The sequence below is a fragment of the Barbus barbus genome, assembly GCF_936440315.1.
Source record: "Barbus barbus genome assembly, chromosome: 12".
Lineage (NCBI taxonomy): Eukaryota > Metazoa > Chordata > Actinopteri > Cypriniformes > Cyprinidae > Barbus > Barbus barbus.
Genome location: NC_136740.1, coordinates 11,814,510 through 11,832,841, shown reverse-complemented (window position 1 = coordinate 11,832,841; position 18,332 = coordinate 11,814,510). Strand labels below are relative to the sequence as shown.

Genomic DNA, 18,332 nt, shown 5'->3' with positions numbered 1-18,332 from the left:
AAGTTCGCTGAAATTTTAGTTATACATTTTGACAGTTTTATACTGCCATACAATTTTAAAACTGTACCTAACAGTGACATTTAGTTGGTCATTTGGATAATAATTTTATCATTAATTATACTGGCGTATATTAACAAATATAATTTTCCATTATTTTGATGGCCAAAAAACTTACATTATGTTAAATTGTGTGTTATTCCTGAAAATTAAGCACTACTTTTAAAATTACCAAATTGGCATGTTTAACAATTTGCGTGTATAATAGGAATAGGGTCTCTCGCATTAGAATTATCATATTTGTGGTCCTTGGCATCAAAAAGTGTTAAAACTCCTGCATTATAGTCATACAAATATAAACTGTTAAAACAACTGTAACCCTTATATAATGAACCATCACTTTAACACATCATTTGTATTCGTTGTAATGCATTTTGTATTAAACACCATTGTTAAAAGGTAACGTCACTTTGCAATAGAGAAACACGCACTTCTTCCTTTACCGATCTGAAACCTACTGATAAACTGCAATGCTCACATCCAACAACGCTTCACAGTTCACAAGCAAGCATCGCCCCCATCTGGTTTTTAACCAATCATCGTTCTTTTTACTGTCGTTCAAACCACTGGTCTAGCCAATCATCGTCTCTGTTCTTTGCGAGGCAGCAGTGGCGGTAATGTTATGGAGTTTTCTCCCCTGCTCATCAGTGGCAAGTAGGAAACCCCAGGCCTACTGAAAACGCTAGATTTACCGACAACTGAACATCAGCATTCAAGTGGTGGTGGTGAAAAATATCCGTTTAGTTCTGCATGAGATCCAAAGAGAGCATCGAAACATGGTGGTTCTCAAAATTAGAGACCAGGTGAGTGGTGTCTGAAACAGCTAGCCGAGTTAGGCTAGTGCTAACACGCTAGTGAACTACCAAGCAACCTCACAGACGACTGAACTGTCCAAAGTCATTTAACTAAAGCCGTTTAAGAGGACGAATACGTGCTACATTACATTACATTGCTGAAAGCAAAACGTAATTTGTGGGTATTTGTCATCTCGTGCAAAAGGAATGTAGCTAATAGTTGCTAAGCTAAATGTCCGCGAGCCTCGATATTAGTATAACAGGTTGTGACCGATGAAGTGTACACTATTTGTTTTCAATAATCTTTTAAGTAATTAATAAATCGCACAAGTCTTCTGATTACTTGTTATCTTAAGGCTCGGGCAACAGTTGGTCTCGTCAGGTACTGCTGGCTATGAAAATGCTCAGATATGAGAGAGCTGGTTTTGATTAATAATTTTGTTTATGGATTTGAAGTTGAGAGTCATATAACATGATAACTTTAACGTCCAGTCTTCAGTGCACGACAGGTGTATGATCAGTAATGCACAAGACCATCGCAGTTCTAAAAATAATTAAAATATTGACTAAAATGTGGGTTTTACAGCTGGTCTTAGTGTTATGTGAACTTTATTCGCTTTCTATATGAGATATTTCTAGCATAGAGGAGATTCAAGAATAGAATGACCTTGCAAGTGGGCTAAAGATGTCAAATATTTTGGACATTTGACCTTTGTAATGATGACACTGCCAGAAAGGTTGTTGTTTTTTTTATTACTGACTTCATAGATTTCACCTGTTACATTACTTTCTCCCTCAGGATAGCTAAATGTTAAGACAGTTTGTGCATTTCTACTTTTATTTGTACAGTAGTTTTTTTTCTTTGAAATTTAGTGTGTTTATATGCGTGTAATTTCAGATTTTCCTTGGAATATTGCACCCATTTACATATATGGATGTTTATTAGGATTCAACATTAGGGAATTTTTCTACTGACCCGGTCAGGCCAGTGGTTTATCGTTTAACTTGCTCTGTCAAAATTTCACTGGCTCTGCAACAAAAATAAATGAATAAAATTAAAACGGAGGGGGAAAAAAAAAAGAGTCTTTTTGTTGTTGTTTTCGACCCATGTAACCAAATAAATTCTAATAAATAATACAAATTAGAATGAATAAGGTTTATGACACCATTGTTTTTAAATACATTTTCAATGTGAATTTCAATACCGCAGCAAAAACTACTAGCCTAACTAATGTAAAGTTAACATCAGGTATATACAGCAGATCTGATTTCTTTCTATGGCTGCCACTAACGACTATTTTTATTTCGATTAATCTATCGATTAATCTAAACGATTAATTTCCCACAAAAAATCTAAAATTTTTCTTAAGAATATTTTATTAAACCAAATGAAATCCAAATTTCTATGAAATCCTTTTTTAAAGCAAAAGTAAAGTCCAACAGAGTGCATCTCATAGTCCAAATCACTGAAATCAAAGTTCAGTATTATAGTGTAAGAATGACAACACATCCACGGGTTCTAGTCTACTAATAATACAATTATAATCAATGTAATAGTCAGATATGACAGCGTTAATGCTACATGCATTGCCACAGATATAGCCAGCAAGCCGACCCGCAAACTGCCGCGAATGAAACTGAAAGTAGCTTATCTTTCCAGTGCTGATGCCGCTCTCTTCTGTTGCAATCCTCAATCTTTTAATCGGCTCAAGATGAATAAATTGCAGCGCACTGTTGATTTCTTTGACGGTAGGCCTGATTCAAGATCGGATTTATATCCTTTTTTTAATGTGGCCAAAATTAACAAATCAGATGGATATCCGATCCGACAAAACGCATAAAGTGACCAGGTGTAAACAAGCCCTAACTGTCTTTCCTCTCCCTCCCTCAAAATCAAGTGACATGATAGTAAAAGGTCAGAAGACTGATTCCATATTTCATGCGGCACATTCAGAGATTGAATTTGTTTTTATTTTGTTTTAAACTGAATTACCGGTGTTGTGAATTGTGCTAAAAAAAAGGATCTTTATGTTCTCTGACAAGTGTTCCACACATGCAACTAACATAAAACACACTTTCAATAAAAGAAAAAAAAGATTAAACCTTAATAATAATACAATATTTAGCCTTAATAATCCACAGTAGCCTCAGGTTATTTATATGACAATGTGTAGTTAAAATAATTTACTTTAGACTGAGTGAGGTGAAACCAGCCACAAAGCAATTTGTTAGCCAGCTACTAATTTTAGTCAGATGTATGGTAGAAAATTAGACTACTAGTTAAATATAAACTTTTTAATACTACTTTTAAATGCTTTTTCAATATTTATGTAATTGTGAGGTCTAGCAAAGAAGGATCCTATCTTACAAAAATATGAAAGCCAGTTTTATTATATTCCCTGACAATGGCTGTTTTTTCTTTCATGAATGAATATAATTAAAAATCACAAGCTTTTTCTTTGCATTTATTTTAGTTATGGTCAGTATTGGGTTCGCAGCTCACGTGGGGAGGGTACTTTTTTACTTTGTGTGTGGATGACCGTCAGGCACCACCCAAGACCTTTTTTGACCCAGGAAAAACCCTGTAATCCTTGTTTAATATTGACCAAGCACCATTTAACCATTTCTTTAGGACAGAAATGCTATGGCCATTGTAATTAAATGAATATGTGGACATCAACACGTGTAAACTGTGAGGGTTTGAGCTTTTATTTTGAAACCGTGATGTATTCTCCTGTTTTGCGTAGATTTATAAATGATTTACCTTACAAATCTGATGAAATGGCATACGTTGCGTTCCCAGATTAACGTTATAATAAACCCAAACTCACAACAACATGCAGAGATGGAGTTTGAGATGCTCCACACATGTAAATGATAAGTTTCTGTGGAGCTACTGTGAACGGAGCCGCTGTGAGACGCACGTACTTAACCTACACTTCTGTAAATAATCAAAGCGCATATATTGTGTTAGAACTGCATCATATATAATTAATCAAATAATAGTGTTTGTGAATTAACAATTAAGCTTAATTATGATTTTATAAATGGGTTTAATATATCATGCAGCCTTGGAAAATAGTCTAATCATGTGCTTTATGGATTCTCGTCCGTGAAATGCACCACTTTGGCCGGTTAGTCGACGCGAGCAAAATGAAGTTGATGATTTTTACAAACCGTCTAGTCGATTAAAATCGATGAATCGCGACAGCCCTATTTCTTTCCTGTTATTGCTAACTTAAAACATTACTGACTGTTTATGAAGATACTTGCACTTATGTCAAATTTGGACATATTTGACATAAGTGTGTAATTGTCTAAGTGTGATGAGACATGGAAGAGAACACAATTCTAGTACTGAGTTTTCTTTGCTGTCTTCTAAGTGACTAAAATGCTTAAATTTGCTTGAATGCAAATAATAAACTTTTGTGACAAGAACTGTCCCCAGTATCATTCGCTATGGCCCCAGGCCATCAGGCATTTTTTATTGTTGAGCCCTGCTTATATAGGCCTACTTGCAGTGTATTCCAGGTGTTCTCTGGAAGTCAAACCCATGACCTTGATGTTACCAGTTTGTTGTTCTCTTAGTTGACCTCCAGAACCAGACAGAGAGTTCATTAGTGTTTGTACATGTATGCATGCGTTTACATCACTCAGTCTCCAGTTAGGAAGGACGAGGAGATACAGAAGCGCTCATCTCCATGGTGATGGCAGTAACTAGAGGAGCTCGTTAAAGGAGACCGAACACGATCGCATCGCTTGAATAGACTATTAAACCCGTATGCATGCAGTAGAGCGCAGACCACATGTGACAAATAGAGCCTTGTCTCAGCTTAGAGCTACTAAAGGAGTCTTTTCAAATGAAGCTTTCTTCAAGCACAAGTGCTTGCTTGTTATGTTCTCACGACTCTCAGTGTGAGCTTGTCCTTCCACTGACAACCTCAGCTGAGACTAACTGGTTTAGATAAGCCAGAGACGATCTAGGTAGATGAACTCTACATTGTTGACGTTTTTAGTTTTTTTGTATTAGTGACTAGTGAGGTGAATGTGTATAAAACTAAGAGATATTTCGGTTTTCTTACTGTGCCCCCCCCCCCCCCCCCCCAAATGCTATATAATATGATGTCTGATTTATAAAACTTCTCAAAACCCTGTATATTATTGCACATGTAATTTGAATGCCTTGCCGAGGCTGTTATTCTCAAGAGTAGTGCGTGGTGTGAAACCTGAGGCAAATTAACACTTGGCTGTTATCAGAATTTTCTACATCCCATTTCACAACACTCAAGAATGTGTGACTGAACACTTCCTGTAACTCGGGCATAGTGCACATGCTTCCCATGAGTCACAGCAAGCCTATACTGCAGTTGATGCGGAAGGCACGTGCATTGTTCTCAACCCCTGTTTTTTCGAAAGTGATGATAAAGTATGGAATATCTATAGAGATGAATATGTAAAGGAAACCGGTCACTGCCAAGGAGAAATGGTGTCAAGAGGTTTTCTTTGATATGAATGCATTCATGATTTAATTTTTCTCTGTCACCTGTTGGAACTGGCAATCTTTTTGTTTATTGAAGCTTGCTAAATATTTATTGATAAACATAAAATTAGCTGTTTGTGTCCTTGATAAACCAGTAGCGCAAGCTACGCTGCTGGGAGGAACAGTGGTGTCTGTCCACTATTAACTCATGCCGGTTTGGAGCAGATATGTACTTTCTGCGCCACCATCTGCTCTCTCCGTGCTGGTGGAGACCACCATGCTTGGCATCCATCTTTCAATTAATGATGAACATATTTCTTATTCTATTATTTTGAGCCTCCTCACTGGTTGGGATTCTTCTCTTGGTTTAAAACAACCCATCTAATAATTAGTTTTAATATTTGATTGCTTAAAATCTTAAATTAACTTCATCCTTGTTAAAAATGTATCACTTTTTTTGGATAAGGATCTGAGCATGGTTTTGATCATCCTCCAAGTGGTTTTTGGTTCAGTGTGTCAACCCTCAGTTCATGATTTTAATGAATTACATTTGTAGTTTTTGATGCATCACTCTGTGGTTCTGGCAGAAATGTGCTTGCTTGTCACTTCTCTTTTCTGTCATAGCCAAATTGTTCTGTAAAAATGTTTGGCATGGTGGTAATGAAATATTGTTGGTAGAGATGCACCGATCGACTGGCCAGGGATTTTCCTCATGATCGGCCCCAGACCGGTGACCGGCTGGTCAGTTTGCCGATTCCAAGCTGGTCCGCTTTGACATCACACGCACACATCCACATGTAAACATGACGTCGGTGTGGAAGTTATTCATTGTGAGTAAAGAAGACAAAGTGTGCAATTTGTAATATATGTAGGGCCAAAATAAACTGTGGGGGAGCAATCAGAGCTCTATTAACGCTTGTCTGGGGCATGTCGATTTTTTTAAACGGGAAAGCGAGAGAGAATTTTTCTTGCCCAACCGAAGAAGGAGCCTGATTAAAACGTCAATAACAAAAATAACTAGAGAAGCACTGAAACTTGGCCACCAACAATTTTTGCACAAGAATGATTCAGATTTTATTGCATTGTGTAAACAGTGAATGATAATGTATGTCGTGGCAGATGAAGCTCGCGCAGCCTGAGTGTCCATGAAAGCGACTCGTGCAGAAATCAAAACAAATGAGCAACACAGACATTTAAAGATGCATACTGTGGTAAAAAAAATATACATCAACACGATTGCAATGTGACATTGATTTTATGCAATAAACAAGAAGTTAAATTCAGTGACTTGTGTTTTAGACACAATATTGACTGTTTTTTGCTTCATTTCGCTGATGAAAATAGTTCCAATCAAAGCCACAGCAGAATATCTGTGTCTCCGAGCAACACACAGCAGTGTTTCATTACTGAATGAATCCACAGTTTTAAATGAATCGAGTAAAGTCAGTGATTCAGTAACCCATTCCTATCACTTGCTTCGTTTCTGAATGAATCAGTCTTTTGAACAAATTTGTTGAGTGGATGACTCGCTCATTAAAACAGTATTTTACCTACTGGTTATTTTTACCCTTAAGTAGAGTTTTTTTTTTTTTTTTTAAGTGAGAGAACATCTGTAACTTAGTCCAGATTTGGGGAATTCTAATGTTTAAAACCGATATATCGATTTACCGATATTTTCCCGATATTTAAGCATTTTTCATAATCGGATATCGGTTTTGTAATATCGGATTCACTGACAAACATCTTGTGGGTGTTTTGAGAATTGCGCGCAGGATCGCAATTGCAGCGCATCTGAGGGGAGACGAGAACGAACAACGGCGTGCAGGTACTTGATTTGCTGTAGTTAGTAAGCTATTTAATATTACAGTCATTAATGCACAAATTAGATGTATTACATAAATGCCTGTTATGTAGTTTATGCAACTTGGCTCTAAGAAATATGATAAATAAGATACTCTGTCAAGCCCTGTCCCTATAAAGATATAACTTTGCCTGAAATAACACAGCCATGAATTAGCGCATGTTGGAAATAAAAGTGCTGAATTGAATTCTCTCTCTGTGGTCTATTAATCCCGTGAAAAATGCTCAGCACGGCCATTGCATGTAACTTTTAACAAGATTCACTTTTTTGAAGCACCCTAAATTGTATTAACACTTACTATATAACCATTATTTTGTTTATAAACATCTAAATTAATACAACTCTATGGAAATTCTCTGCAATCGATCACAGTTTGAGTAGCCTATAGTTCTGTGTAAATGCATAGATAAACCGCGCTGTCAGCAGCATAATTTAGAGCATGCCAGTTGAGAAATGCAATAAAATACAATGCTTGTTATATTCCAATATTCCAGAGAATATTATTCCGTGAATTAACATTATCCAGTGAATTATTCTTCACTCTTTGACTTGACTTGACTCTTTAGCCTATGAAACGGCTTATAAACCTACTAAAACTGTAGTTAAAAATGAAGTTGATATGCCTTTCCTTTATTTATTTTCTCTATTTGAAAACATTAGACATTCTACGTTTATTTTGCTTACTGCTAATATTACTGTTGCTGCTAAAGCTTTTTATAAATAAAATGTTTTTTATTGTTGTAATACGAAGATTAAATTGAACATGACCAGGCTCTAGACTGCGACCAAAATGGTCATTTTTTGCGAGTTCAAATTTGACGTGGTTGCATTTGTACGAGTGCATGGTCTGCGCTGCTCCAACGCGTCTGCTTCATACAGCGCGCACTGCCAGACGCAGCACATTATAGCAGGAGTCAGATTTCACTGATCACGTGAAGAGAGGTGCTTTCAGCGCGAGCGCTTCGTGGGTAGAGCCTGGTTTATACTCGCCGCGTCAGCACGGGCGCGAAGGTGCGCGTTGCGGACGGAGCGCAACGGAGGGTTTAAGACCGCTTCTTAAACCAGAGAAGGCGAACATGGTGGTATTGTTGAAAAAACATGCAAGTCCTGTCAGCGACAGCCAGCTTAGTTTTACTTTTCTTTTTGTTTTCATTTTGAGAAGCTTGTTATCTTTGCTGTTTACCTCACGTTACGCAATGAAGGCTTTCCTTAATTTAAAAAAAAAAATATATATGAATATTTATTTGCTTCCTCAGAGTTTGCTAAACATTCTGTAATATACTCGGTATATAGTACAGCATGTGTTGTGTCCTGTGCCATGCCTCGTCTTATTCGTTTTTGTTAATAAATGTTACGTACTGTTTTATTGTTGTTGTGCTTTTTAAGAATAACAATGAATCCATCTTTTGTTTTAGTCTTAAAAAGTGAAAGGTGTATAGATATAAACAAAATGGACAATTATCTTTTCTTGTAAAATGTGACACCAAGATCGCAAATTTGAAAGTGAAAGCGCACGAAAAAAGGAATTCCTGATCACAAAATTTAAATCACAAATAATACCGATGAAAAAGAACGAGTTGAATGTTGAACACTTTCGTTACCATATAACTATAAACTATGATAAAAGTTCATCAGCATGCATTGATTAATCAAATGTTGTAACAAAAACAAAAAAACAAATTGCAACCAAATTATGTGCTCGTGCGACCAACTGAGAAAGTTAGTCGCAAAAGTGAGATCAGTGGGAAGAATGAGTCTAGAGCCCTGCATGAAAGACTGCTAATTCTCAAAACATTTTTTGTTAAGATGACTGAAAGGAGGAAAAACTAAAGTGAAGTATGGACTTACTTCACGCAGTCATTTATTTACTTTATAACAGTAAATAAATATCGGTTCTACATATCGGTTATCGGCACATAAACATGCAAATAATTGGTATCGGTTATAAAAAAAAATCAATATCGATCACTAATCTTTGTTATCATGAAATCGTAAAAACAAAATTCTAATATCCATGAATAAGGTAAATTCCTCTTTCCCAAAAATTTGAAATCATACTTTGAGTCTTTTTATATGGGGGGGGGAGGATCTGAAATCTTGTTTTTAACTAAATTTTGAGAGATTTATTATACTGTGAAAGATGGAATCTAAATTGTGAAATTCTGTGACGAAATACTGATTAAAGAAACAAAGTTCAATGTTGCTATAATCTCTCCTTTGTTTGTTTACTAGAATGAAAGCATGACATGTTTTCTTTAAAATCATTGTAAGGGAAAGAAAATTGACATTATTAAAGAATGAAGTGTCAATTTGCACTGCAGCTCAAAAAGACAAAGAAAGAGGCTGGTTTTATTTAGAATCACTCTGGCACTTGAGGGTGCACTTACATAAGCAATACACAGGCAGTCTACACGGACAATACTACCTCAAGGTGCTGTTGCTTCGGTTTGCTGTCGGAAGTCTTTGGGGAAGCGATTCAACCATGTTTACCCAGTTATTGCCAACAAGTTATCAGTCTCTGCATTTAAGTTCACCTGTCAGGGCACAAACCAAATGTCCCAGTTCAGATTTGGCCATGTTTCTCATTGTCAGTTGTGTGACTTGAAGTGTGTGTCTCTCTGTTTTTCAGCCTGCCCTGCTAAAAGCTATTTTCAATGTTGATCCGGATGAAGTACGCTCTCTCATTTTCAAGAAAGAGGATGTGAATGTACAAGTAAGATTAAAAAAAAAAAAAATGGCTCGATTTTAAATTGATCCACCTTATATTTCAAATTGGTTCAATTAATAATAAATAAACTCTATTTCTTTCAGGACAATGAAAAAAGGACACCGCTGCATGCAGCTGCTTACCTAGGAGATGCTGAGATTATAGAGCTCTTAATTTTATCGGGTAAATGCATCTGGAATATTCATCATAATGAAACCCATTTTTTGAAGCTTCTCGTATCTCCTCCCTTTGATTCCAGGTGTCTTCAAATGTGGCTTTGATGTATTGTTATACTGTTATTCATGTTTTGCTTGTGATGTAGGGGCGAGGGTGAATGCCAAAGACAACAAATGGCTGACTCCTCTGCACCGCGCAGTGGCATCCTGCAGTGAGGTATTACAACCACAAAGACATACTTGTTTTCTGTAGGTTTTGCCTAAACTTTGCTTCCTGAAGAATAGAATTGTCACAGTACCATAATTTTTGTAGTGAATACCAAAATCGTGACAGATTCCAACAGCACAGCAAAAGCTGATGTGCTTTTGAAACGAACAAATATTCTATATATATATAAAAAAATATATATATTTTGGTCACACTTTATTTTAAGGCCCGTTCTTGCTATTAACAAACCATTAACTATGACTTTTGCCTCAATAACCCCCTGATTTGCTGCTTATTAGTAGTTAGTAAAGCAGTTGTGTAGGTAATGGGTAGGATTAGGGATGTAGAATATGTTCATGCAGAATATATGCTTAATAAGTACCAATAAACAGTCGATATGTTAATAATAAGCAACTAGTTAATAGTGAAAATTTGTCCTTATACTAAAGTGTTACCTATATTTTAAATAAACTAGAGCTGTCAATCGATTAAAATATTTAATCGCGATTAGTCACAACTTAATCTCACTTTTTTTTTTTAATCTGCTCTAAATGTACCTTAAATTAATACTTTTCATGTTTTTAATACTCTAATCAACATGGGCAATGACAAATATGGATGCTTTATGCAATATGTTTATTATGTTTTTCAAAGAACTTGCTCATGTCTATTAGACGCATGAAAAAAGAAATACCAGGTTCCCATTACTTCTTTCTTTGCACTGAGCAATTTACCAACACAAACCTGTTTACATTTTTGCAAGACAGGGCAGCTCACTTCTTCTGAACATGCAAAATGTACATTTATTATTTATTATTACATTTGTTTGCCTCTTTGTGCCCACATAGGCCTACTGTATTTTGATGCAGCTAAATTCTCAATAAAACTGTTTTCATTTATATATTTTACTGTTTCTGTTGTCAGACAACGGAATGAATATGAAATAGTGACTAAAACGTGACCCATTAGGACTAAATAACCAGCTCTCCCTTTAGCAAAAGAAAAGTTGCTAAAGTGGTCTGAAAAAGGCGCTAAATTTGCAACACTGTCAGCATATCCATTCATTTCCATTTCTCCCACTGTAGTAGTACGGGCTAGGCCATGGGTCAAACAGAAAGTGCGCGCTGCTTTAATCGCGCGTTAATAAAATTAGTGCCGTTAAAAAGGAATTTGCATTAACGCATTATTAACATTAACATTTTAAATAAATCTACAGTGTAGTTTTGAATAAGTGAATAAGTAAACATTCCATAAATTAGGTAAACATTGCATCCAATAATTATCAAAGTAACAGTAATAAAATAAAAACAAAAAAGCTAATATAAGTAATGTAAAAGCTTCTGTTAGGTTTACAGGGTTTCTATGAGTCTTAAAGTTCTTAATATGCCCTTCCATAAATCAAGGCCTTGTTGCATGCATTCCAATACAAACATTTAAACATTCTTAAATTAAGATGCATTTACTTAATATGTAAAATAAAGAAAATGTCAAATATTTTTGCAGTGTGAATAGAAGGTACAGTAAATGTTCTTTCACTATTCTAGTGGTTGGGAGCAGAGCTATTCAAGCTGTAAAATGAATGAAAAAGTAATGGAGATTGGTTGGATGTTGTATTTTTCAAACTTTACAGCTCATTGTGTGCTCCCTAGACAGTCACATTAAGAGAACATATTGACGTGTTGTTCTCCAATTAATTCCTTAATTTCTTCTTTACTTGGTCTTTCAAAGGTCTTAAATTTACCTTCATAAAACCTGCAAAAACCCCGTATCTGAAAGGCAATAATATATTAGATTTGAGCTCATATGTGTAAATTAACAAATTGTGACTTGCTTGAAGTTGTGAAAGTATGCAACCACAAATTAAGGGAACAAATGACAAGTAATGCTTCAGATAATTGATCCGTCTCTTCCTGTGACCTTGTGTCCTGCAGGAGGCAGTGCAGGTTTTGTTGAAGCACTCTGCTGATGTGAACGCTCGCGATAAGAACTGGCAGACTCCTCTACATGTGGCCGCTGCTAACAAAGCAGTCCGCTGCGCTGAGGCATTGGTACCACTGCTTAGCAATGTTAATGTATCAGATCGGGCTGGACGCACAGCTCTGCACCACGCTGCCTTCAGTGGCCACCTGGAGGTCAGTGAACAGCCATTTGCATATGTGTGGGATTGTTGAAATTATGGTTCAGAATTCATGAAGTACTTCAAGGTACAATTGAGAGATGAATATTTAATATTTAAATTTGTTTTTTAAACACTGCAAATCTAGTTTTATTGTTGTATTCCATGTGTAAAGTGTAATGCATGTTTTTCTGTTGTCAGATGGTGCGGTTACTGCTATCCAGGGGAGCAAATATAAATGCGTTTGATAAGAAGGACAGAAGGGCGATCCACTGGGCGGCATACATGGGTGAGACGGAGCTATTATTTGTTTTCCAGCCTCTTGCACAGCCATATGTGGGGTCTTGTAAATTCAAAACCCTTTCAAACCCTCAACCCTTCAGGTCACATGGAGGTGGTCAAACTGCTGGTGTCTCATGGTGCTGAGGTGACGTGTAAGGATAAGAAAGCTTACACACCCCTCCATGCTGCAGCGTCCAGCGGGATGATCAGTGTAGTGAAGTATCTGCTGGACCTAGGAGTGGATGTGAGTGTTCACATTGTCATACTTTCTTAACATGCATGTCTGTCTATTGGGCGATATTGAATATGTACATGATAGATTATAATGGCCATTAAGTTTTAGAAGAAAAATGTGACATAACACTAATGTTATGATTCTTCCTTGATTTACAGCTTGTAAATAATGGAGAGATGTTTTAATTAGTGATTGACCGATATAGATTTTTGATGGATGATGCCATGTCGTCACACTATTAGCTTAAAGGGGTCATGAACTGCCTTTTTTATTATTATTTTGTACTGTTATCTGGGGTTTTCTTATAATTATAGGCGTGGCAGATTGTAGACTCAGAAGAGTCAAGGGAATTTAGATTTTTTTAGTTCATGACTCCTTTAAGTTTTATAAAAAAACACTAATGTTATGGTTCTTCCAGAATGACTTCCAGCTCATGAATATTAAGGGCCTTTCGCACTGCTTTAGTTCCAGAACTAAAAGTACAGTACTAAAGTACTGGGACGATTTTACGCGAACTATTTCCCAGTACCATTTAAAGGGTTGCATTCGCACCGACAGTGGGTGACGTAAGCCGGTCGACAGCGATATCACTTGTACGCGGCGTTCTACAACGTAAACAAAGAAGAACAACGTTAATAACAGGAGGATGCTGTGATTGGAGCTGTGTTTTTGTCGTGTCTCACGGGTTTCACAATAATGAACATGGAATTTCGACGTATACGTCAAGCGATTGAATGAACGGAAAAGAGGACTAAAGAATCTCCAACGACAACTTGCAGTGTTACATTTCATTGAGGCTGATAGAAGCACAAAACGCCGTAGACGAAGTCTTCAGGTAAATGCCGTTTATAAATGCTCTCAGTATGATACAATGTTTACACAGTGTATGTTTACACAGTGTTTGAAATCATGGCGGGTGAGGGCGTTTTCGTACGCGTTTAGCCAATCAGCATACACTTGCGTCACGGATAGTTCCTAGAACTGTTTTAGACCCTACTCTGAAGTAGGAGCTAATTTAGTTCCTCCAAACGGAGTTCCTGGAACTAAAACCATTCTTAGTTCCCGCGGTGCGAACACGCCAAAACGTGGGTAGTTCCACAATTAGTTCGGGTACTATGAAAAGGTTCCTGCGGTGCGAAAGGCCTTTTAGAGAGATTATTTAATTTGACTTTGAGTGATACAGATTTTTTTTTTGGATGATGCCGATATACATCACACTATTTAATTTAAAATAGCAGAAAACATGCTGCCATGAAATAAATGTTCACTCAATTAGACAATCTTAAAATGTAAACAATTGAAAAAATATATTTAAAACTGAATCAATATTAAAAAACGTGACACAAGCTTAAGCACTGGTATTCTCTGTGCTCCCAAAATAAAAGTCCTGATGCTGTCAAAATAAAATAATCTGATATTCATCAGCCAAACAGAAAAAAACATATTGGCTGATGCCGATAATTTAAAAAATAAAATCCAAAACTTGGGACATATGTTGGTCAACCACTATTCTTGTAAATGTTGTGTTGGTGTGTAAAAATGTCCCTGTGTTTTAGTTCAAACATTGTTTTAAACTAGACTTAACTACTTGCTTTCTTCCAATACACACATTATTATTCAATACATTACCGTGCATCACAATATCTTAATGAAAGACAGACAGACTCTCCTGTGAATCTACGACACAGTTTCAGTCTGTCTCAAGCGGTTTGCTTTACTTTTGTCCATTGCTGCATCTTTTAAAAGGTGTTTGATATTTTTCATGGAATTCAATGCCAACATTTTCAAAAATGCTTATGTGCCTGTTCATATTAATTATAGCTAGTGACACATGATGGTAACCATTTTGGCAGTGAGCTAGTTGATTTTTCATTTTCAGTTTGGCAAATGAACAAAGTGGCAGTCAGTTTGATTGACTAGAACATAATAAAATGCTTCACTCACAACGTGGCTTGCTTTCACAGTCATTCGTACTCTTGTGGGTGGATTGGTCCAAGTATGGTTCAGACTAGGGGTGGGAATCGTAGGGTACCTCACGATACGATATAATCCCGATACATGGCTCACGATAACGATAATATCACGATACAGCGATTCTGCGATAATCTATATATTTCTAGAAAATTCTATAATGATACATCATGATATCGGTCTAAACAAAATGCCCGTGAAAAGGTTAAGTGCAAGTTTTCTTTCTTTATTCAAGTGCAAACTGTTAGAAAACAACAACAACAAGTTCTGTAAATCAATTTTAACATGTTGAGTAGGCTAAATTAATCATTTTATTCTTGGACCTATTAAAAGCTTACACTTTTCTTTTTCTCTGTGTGTAAACAAACACATTTAACTGCTTATCAAACAGAAAAAGAAAAAAAAACTAGACTGATAGATATAATATAAACCTGGTACATTTCAAAATTTACCTGGAGTGCTTTCTCAACCTTTCTACTCCTCTCATCATAAAAACGGAGCCCCACACAAAGAAATAGCCATTCACATCAAGTCTTTTGCGCGCTCAGGTTAGTTATTTCAAATGTAGATGCGCGGCAAGCACACACACTGCACACTTCTGCGCCACATTGTGGCTCTGACAAGGTTTTGTTTCGTCCTCCATGCCATAGGTGCAGATTTATGTTTCTGCCGGTCGGTGCCCACTGTTCACACTGCATAACGCGCACTTGTAATATCTGAGAGATAGGGAGAGCATCCAGTTTTGTTCACATAAAACTGGACGCACCGGCAGCGCTCTCTCTCTCACTCATATAGTGAGGGAAATCCACCTGCGATCCGAGCGGAGCATAAACTGAATATGCTCTGCAATAACAATGTGCTCGGTGCCTATGGTCCACGCTTATAGTTTTCATCTCCATAAACACATACATATATATATTAGCAGTAAAGCTAATACAGTGGCTGGAAATCTGTTTATCCTTCGGTTCCTCGTGCTTCCCCATCTTCATAGAGAATGCGGTTCATGGAACTTGCTCAGAGTCAGAGTGCTTTTGGAAAGAAATGTATTGTCCCACCCCTAGTTCAGATGGCATCATGCTAACCTTTTCATCTAGAGGTTCGCTTCAAAAGAACTAAGAGTAGACTGCTGTATACCACAATGCTTAAATTGGATGCACACCTCTGTTCAGTCTCATTCAGTCACACAGTAATTAAACCGCAGTGTGAATGTCTGAACATTTGAACTGTGGACATGCCTACAGATGAATGATCCAAACGCGTATGGGAACACGCCACTGCACGTGGCATGCTACAACGGTCAGGATGTGGTGGTAAACGAGCTGATCGAGTGTGGTGCGAATGTGAACCAGGTTAACGAGAAGGGCTTCGCACCCCTTCACTTCACCGCTGCCTCACGGCACGGAGCACTCTGCCTTGAGCTGCTCGTGGGAAATGGAGCTGATGTTAATATCAAGGTGGGACCTCTATTATGGCTGCACAAGTGTGACAAAAATCACCAATGAATTCCGTTAAAACTTGGTTATTTATCTTTTTGCAGAGTAAGGATGGTAAGACTCCTCTACATATGACCGCTATCCACGGGAGGTTCTCTAGATCTCAGGCGATTATTCAAAATGGTGAATCTTGACTTTTGAAATTTTCCATTACTGACATGCAAACCCGCAGTATCTGACAGCGTGTTTGTTTCGTGTATGTGTAGGTGCTGAGATAGACTGTGAAGATAAGAACGGGAATACTCCTCTGCACATCGCAGCTCGATACGGACACGAGCTTCTCATCAACACACTGATCACTAATGGAGCTGATACAGCCAAGTAAGAATTCTCTTTCCCATGTGCTTGCTAATTACTGAATATAACAGCTTTGTTTAATTTATACATTAACTGTGGAAATATAGATGTAGGCAGAAATTCATTATTCAAACACCCAAGAATTTTGTAATTGATCCCACGTGCATACACAGCGAGATGCTCATGTCTATCTGGTTGTAACTTTGGATCTTTCTTTTAGGAGGGGAGTTCATGGCATGTTTCCACTGCATTTGGCCGCTCTCAGCGGCTTCTCAGACTGCTGCCGTAAGCTGCTGTCATCTGGTAAGCTGCATCACTGCTCAGATAGTCAGACAGTGCACTTTTTATGCATGGATTACATAATTTACTGCTGTATAACAGCAAGTCTCTGTCTTTCAGGCTTTGATATAGACACCCCTGATGACTTTGGAAGGACCTGTTTACATGCTGCTGCTGCCGGCGGGTGAGATGATTATTTTTGATTTTATGGTCGGTGATAACAGTTTTTCTTGGTCCCAATCTGTTCATTTATTTAAAAATAAGGATTCCAATTTATTGATATTTTTGAGGGGCATAAATCTCAGAGGTCAAATTCAAATTCAAATTCAAATTTTATTTGTCACATACATATACATACGTAGTACGACATGTAGTGAAATGTATTGTACGACTGTCCAACAAATTGTCCAACAAAATTAGAAAAACCTCAAGTTTACAAAAATACAAATAGAAAAAGTACAGTAACCATATATACAGAATAAACTAGCAATAAAATAAAATAACAAATAGATATGAGAATAAAAAATAGAATATGATTCTATATAGATTCTATAAAAAGTAAAGTGTATGTCAGTGATAAAGTGTCCGTGTGCTGTGCTGTGCAGTGCAGTAAAGTGTATAAGTGAGTAAAAGGATACTAAAGACAAAGACAAATGGTATGTAAGTCCCACTCATTTATCCTTCCGTACCTTCTACAAATTAGTGCAGATTGTACTTGAAAAATGTGCAAAGTGGAAGTGTGGGGTGATGTGATTAGAGTGGAGAGTGGTTTAGACTCCGAATGGCCTGCGGGAAGAAGCTCCTCCTCATTCTCTCTGTGTTCGCCTTCATGGAGCGGAAGCGTCTCCCTGAACGCAGCAGAGAAAAGAGTCCATTGTTGGGATGGCTGAGGTCCTTCACTATCTTCCTGGCCCTGGTCAGGCACCGCTTGCTGTAGATGTCCTGCAGGTTAGGGAGCTCGGTGTGAATGGTACGTTCCGCTGAACGCACCACCCTCTGGAGGGCTCGTCTGTCCTGCATAGTGCAGTTCCCGAACCAGGAAGTGATGCTGCCCGTCAGGACGCTCTCGATGGTGCAGGTGTAAAAAGTCTTAAGCACCCGAGAGGGAAGTCTAAAGTCCTTTAAGCGTCTCAGATGGTACAGACGCTGCCTGGCCTTCTTCACCAGGGTGCTGGTATGACAGGACCAAGTCAAGTCCTGCGTGATGTGAACACCCAGGTATCTGAAGCTGTCCACTCTCTCCACTGGAGTCCCGCTGATCGTGATCGGCTGGTACGACCGCTCCTGCTTCGTACTGAAGTCCACTATCAGCTCCTTAGTTTTGCTGATGTTCAGGTGTAGACTATTCACCTGGCACCAACTCTCCAGGTTCTTAA

The 18,332-nt window shown here is 37.5% G+C and overlaps 1 protein-coding gene across 2 annotated transcripts in view; it reads left to right on the top strand.

The window, feature by feature from the left end:
• The first annotated feature begins 613 nt into the window (after window positions 1–613).
• LOC306878091 (serine/threonine-protein phosphatase 6 regulatory ankyrin repeat subunit A-like) overlaps window positions 614–18,332 on the top strand; it is a 33,433-nt gene continuing 15,714 nt past the window's right edge. Inside the window, exons 1-12 of one of the 2 annotated variants that reach the window (XM_079430205.1) lie at window positions 614–860; window positions 9,822–9,905; window positions 10,004–10,082; window positions 10,222–10,292; window positions 12,215–12,415; window positions 12,601–12,688; window positions 12,783–12,925; window positions 16,129–16,341; window positions 16,425–16,503; window positions 16,587–16,701; window positions 16,898–16,980; window positions 17,077–17,140. In XM_079430205.1, coding sequence (XP_079286331.1) covers window positions 834–860; window positions 9,822–9,905; window positions 10,004–10,082; window positions 10,222–10,292; window positions 12,215–12,415; window positions 12,601–12,688; window positions 12,783–12,925; window positions 16,129–16,341; window positions 16,425–16,503; window positions 16,587–16,701; window positions 16,898–16,980; window positions 17,077–17,140 — 1,247 coding nt within the window. In that variant the 5' untranslated portion in view covers window positions 614–833. Of the gene's footprint in view, window positions 861–9,821; window positions 9,906–10,003; window positions 10,083–10,221; window positions 10,293–12,214; window positions 12,416–12,600; window positions 12,689–12,782; window positions 12,926–16,128; window positions 16,342–16,424; window positions 16,504–16,586; window positions 16,702–16,897; window positions 17,141–18,332 lie in introns of both variants that reach the window. The other variant, XM_079430204.1, reaches the window with a different exon arrangement.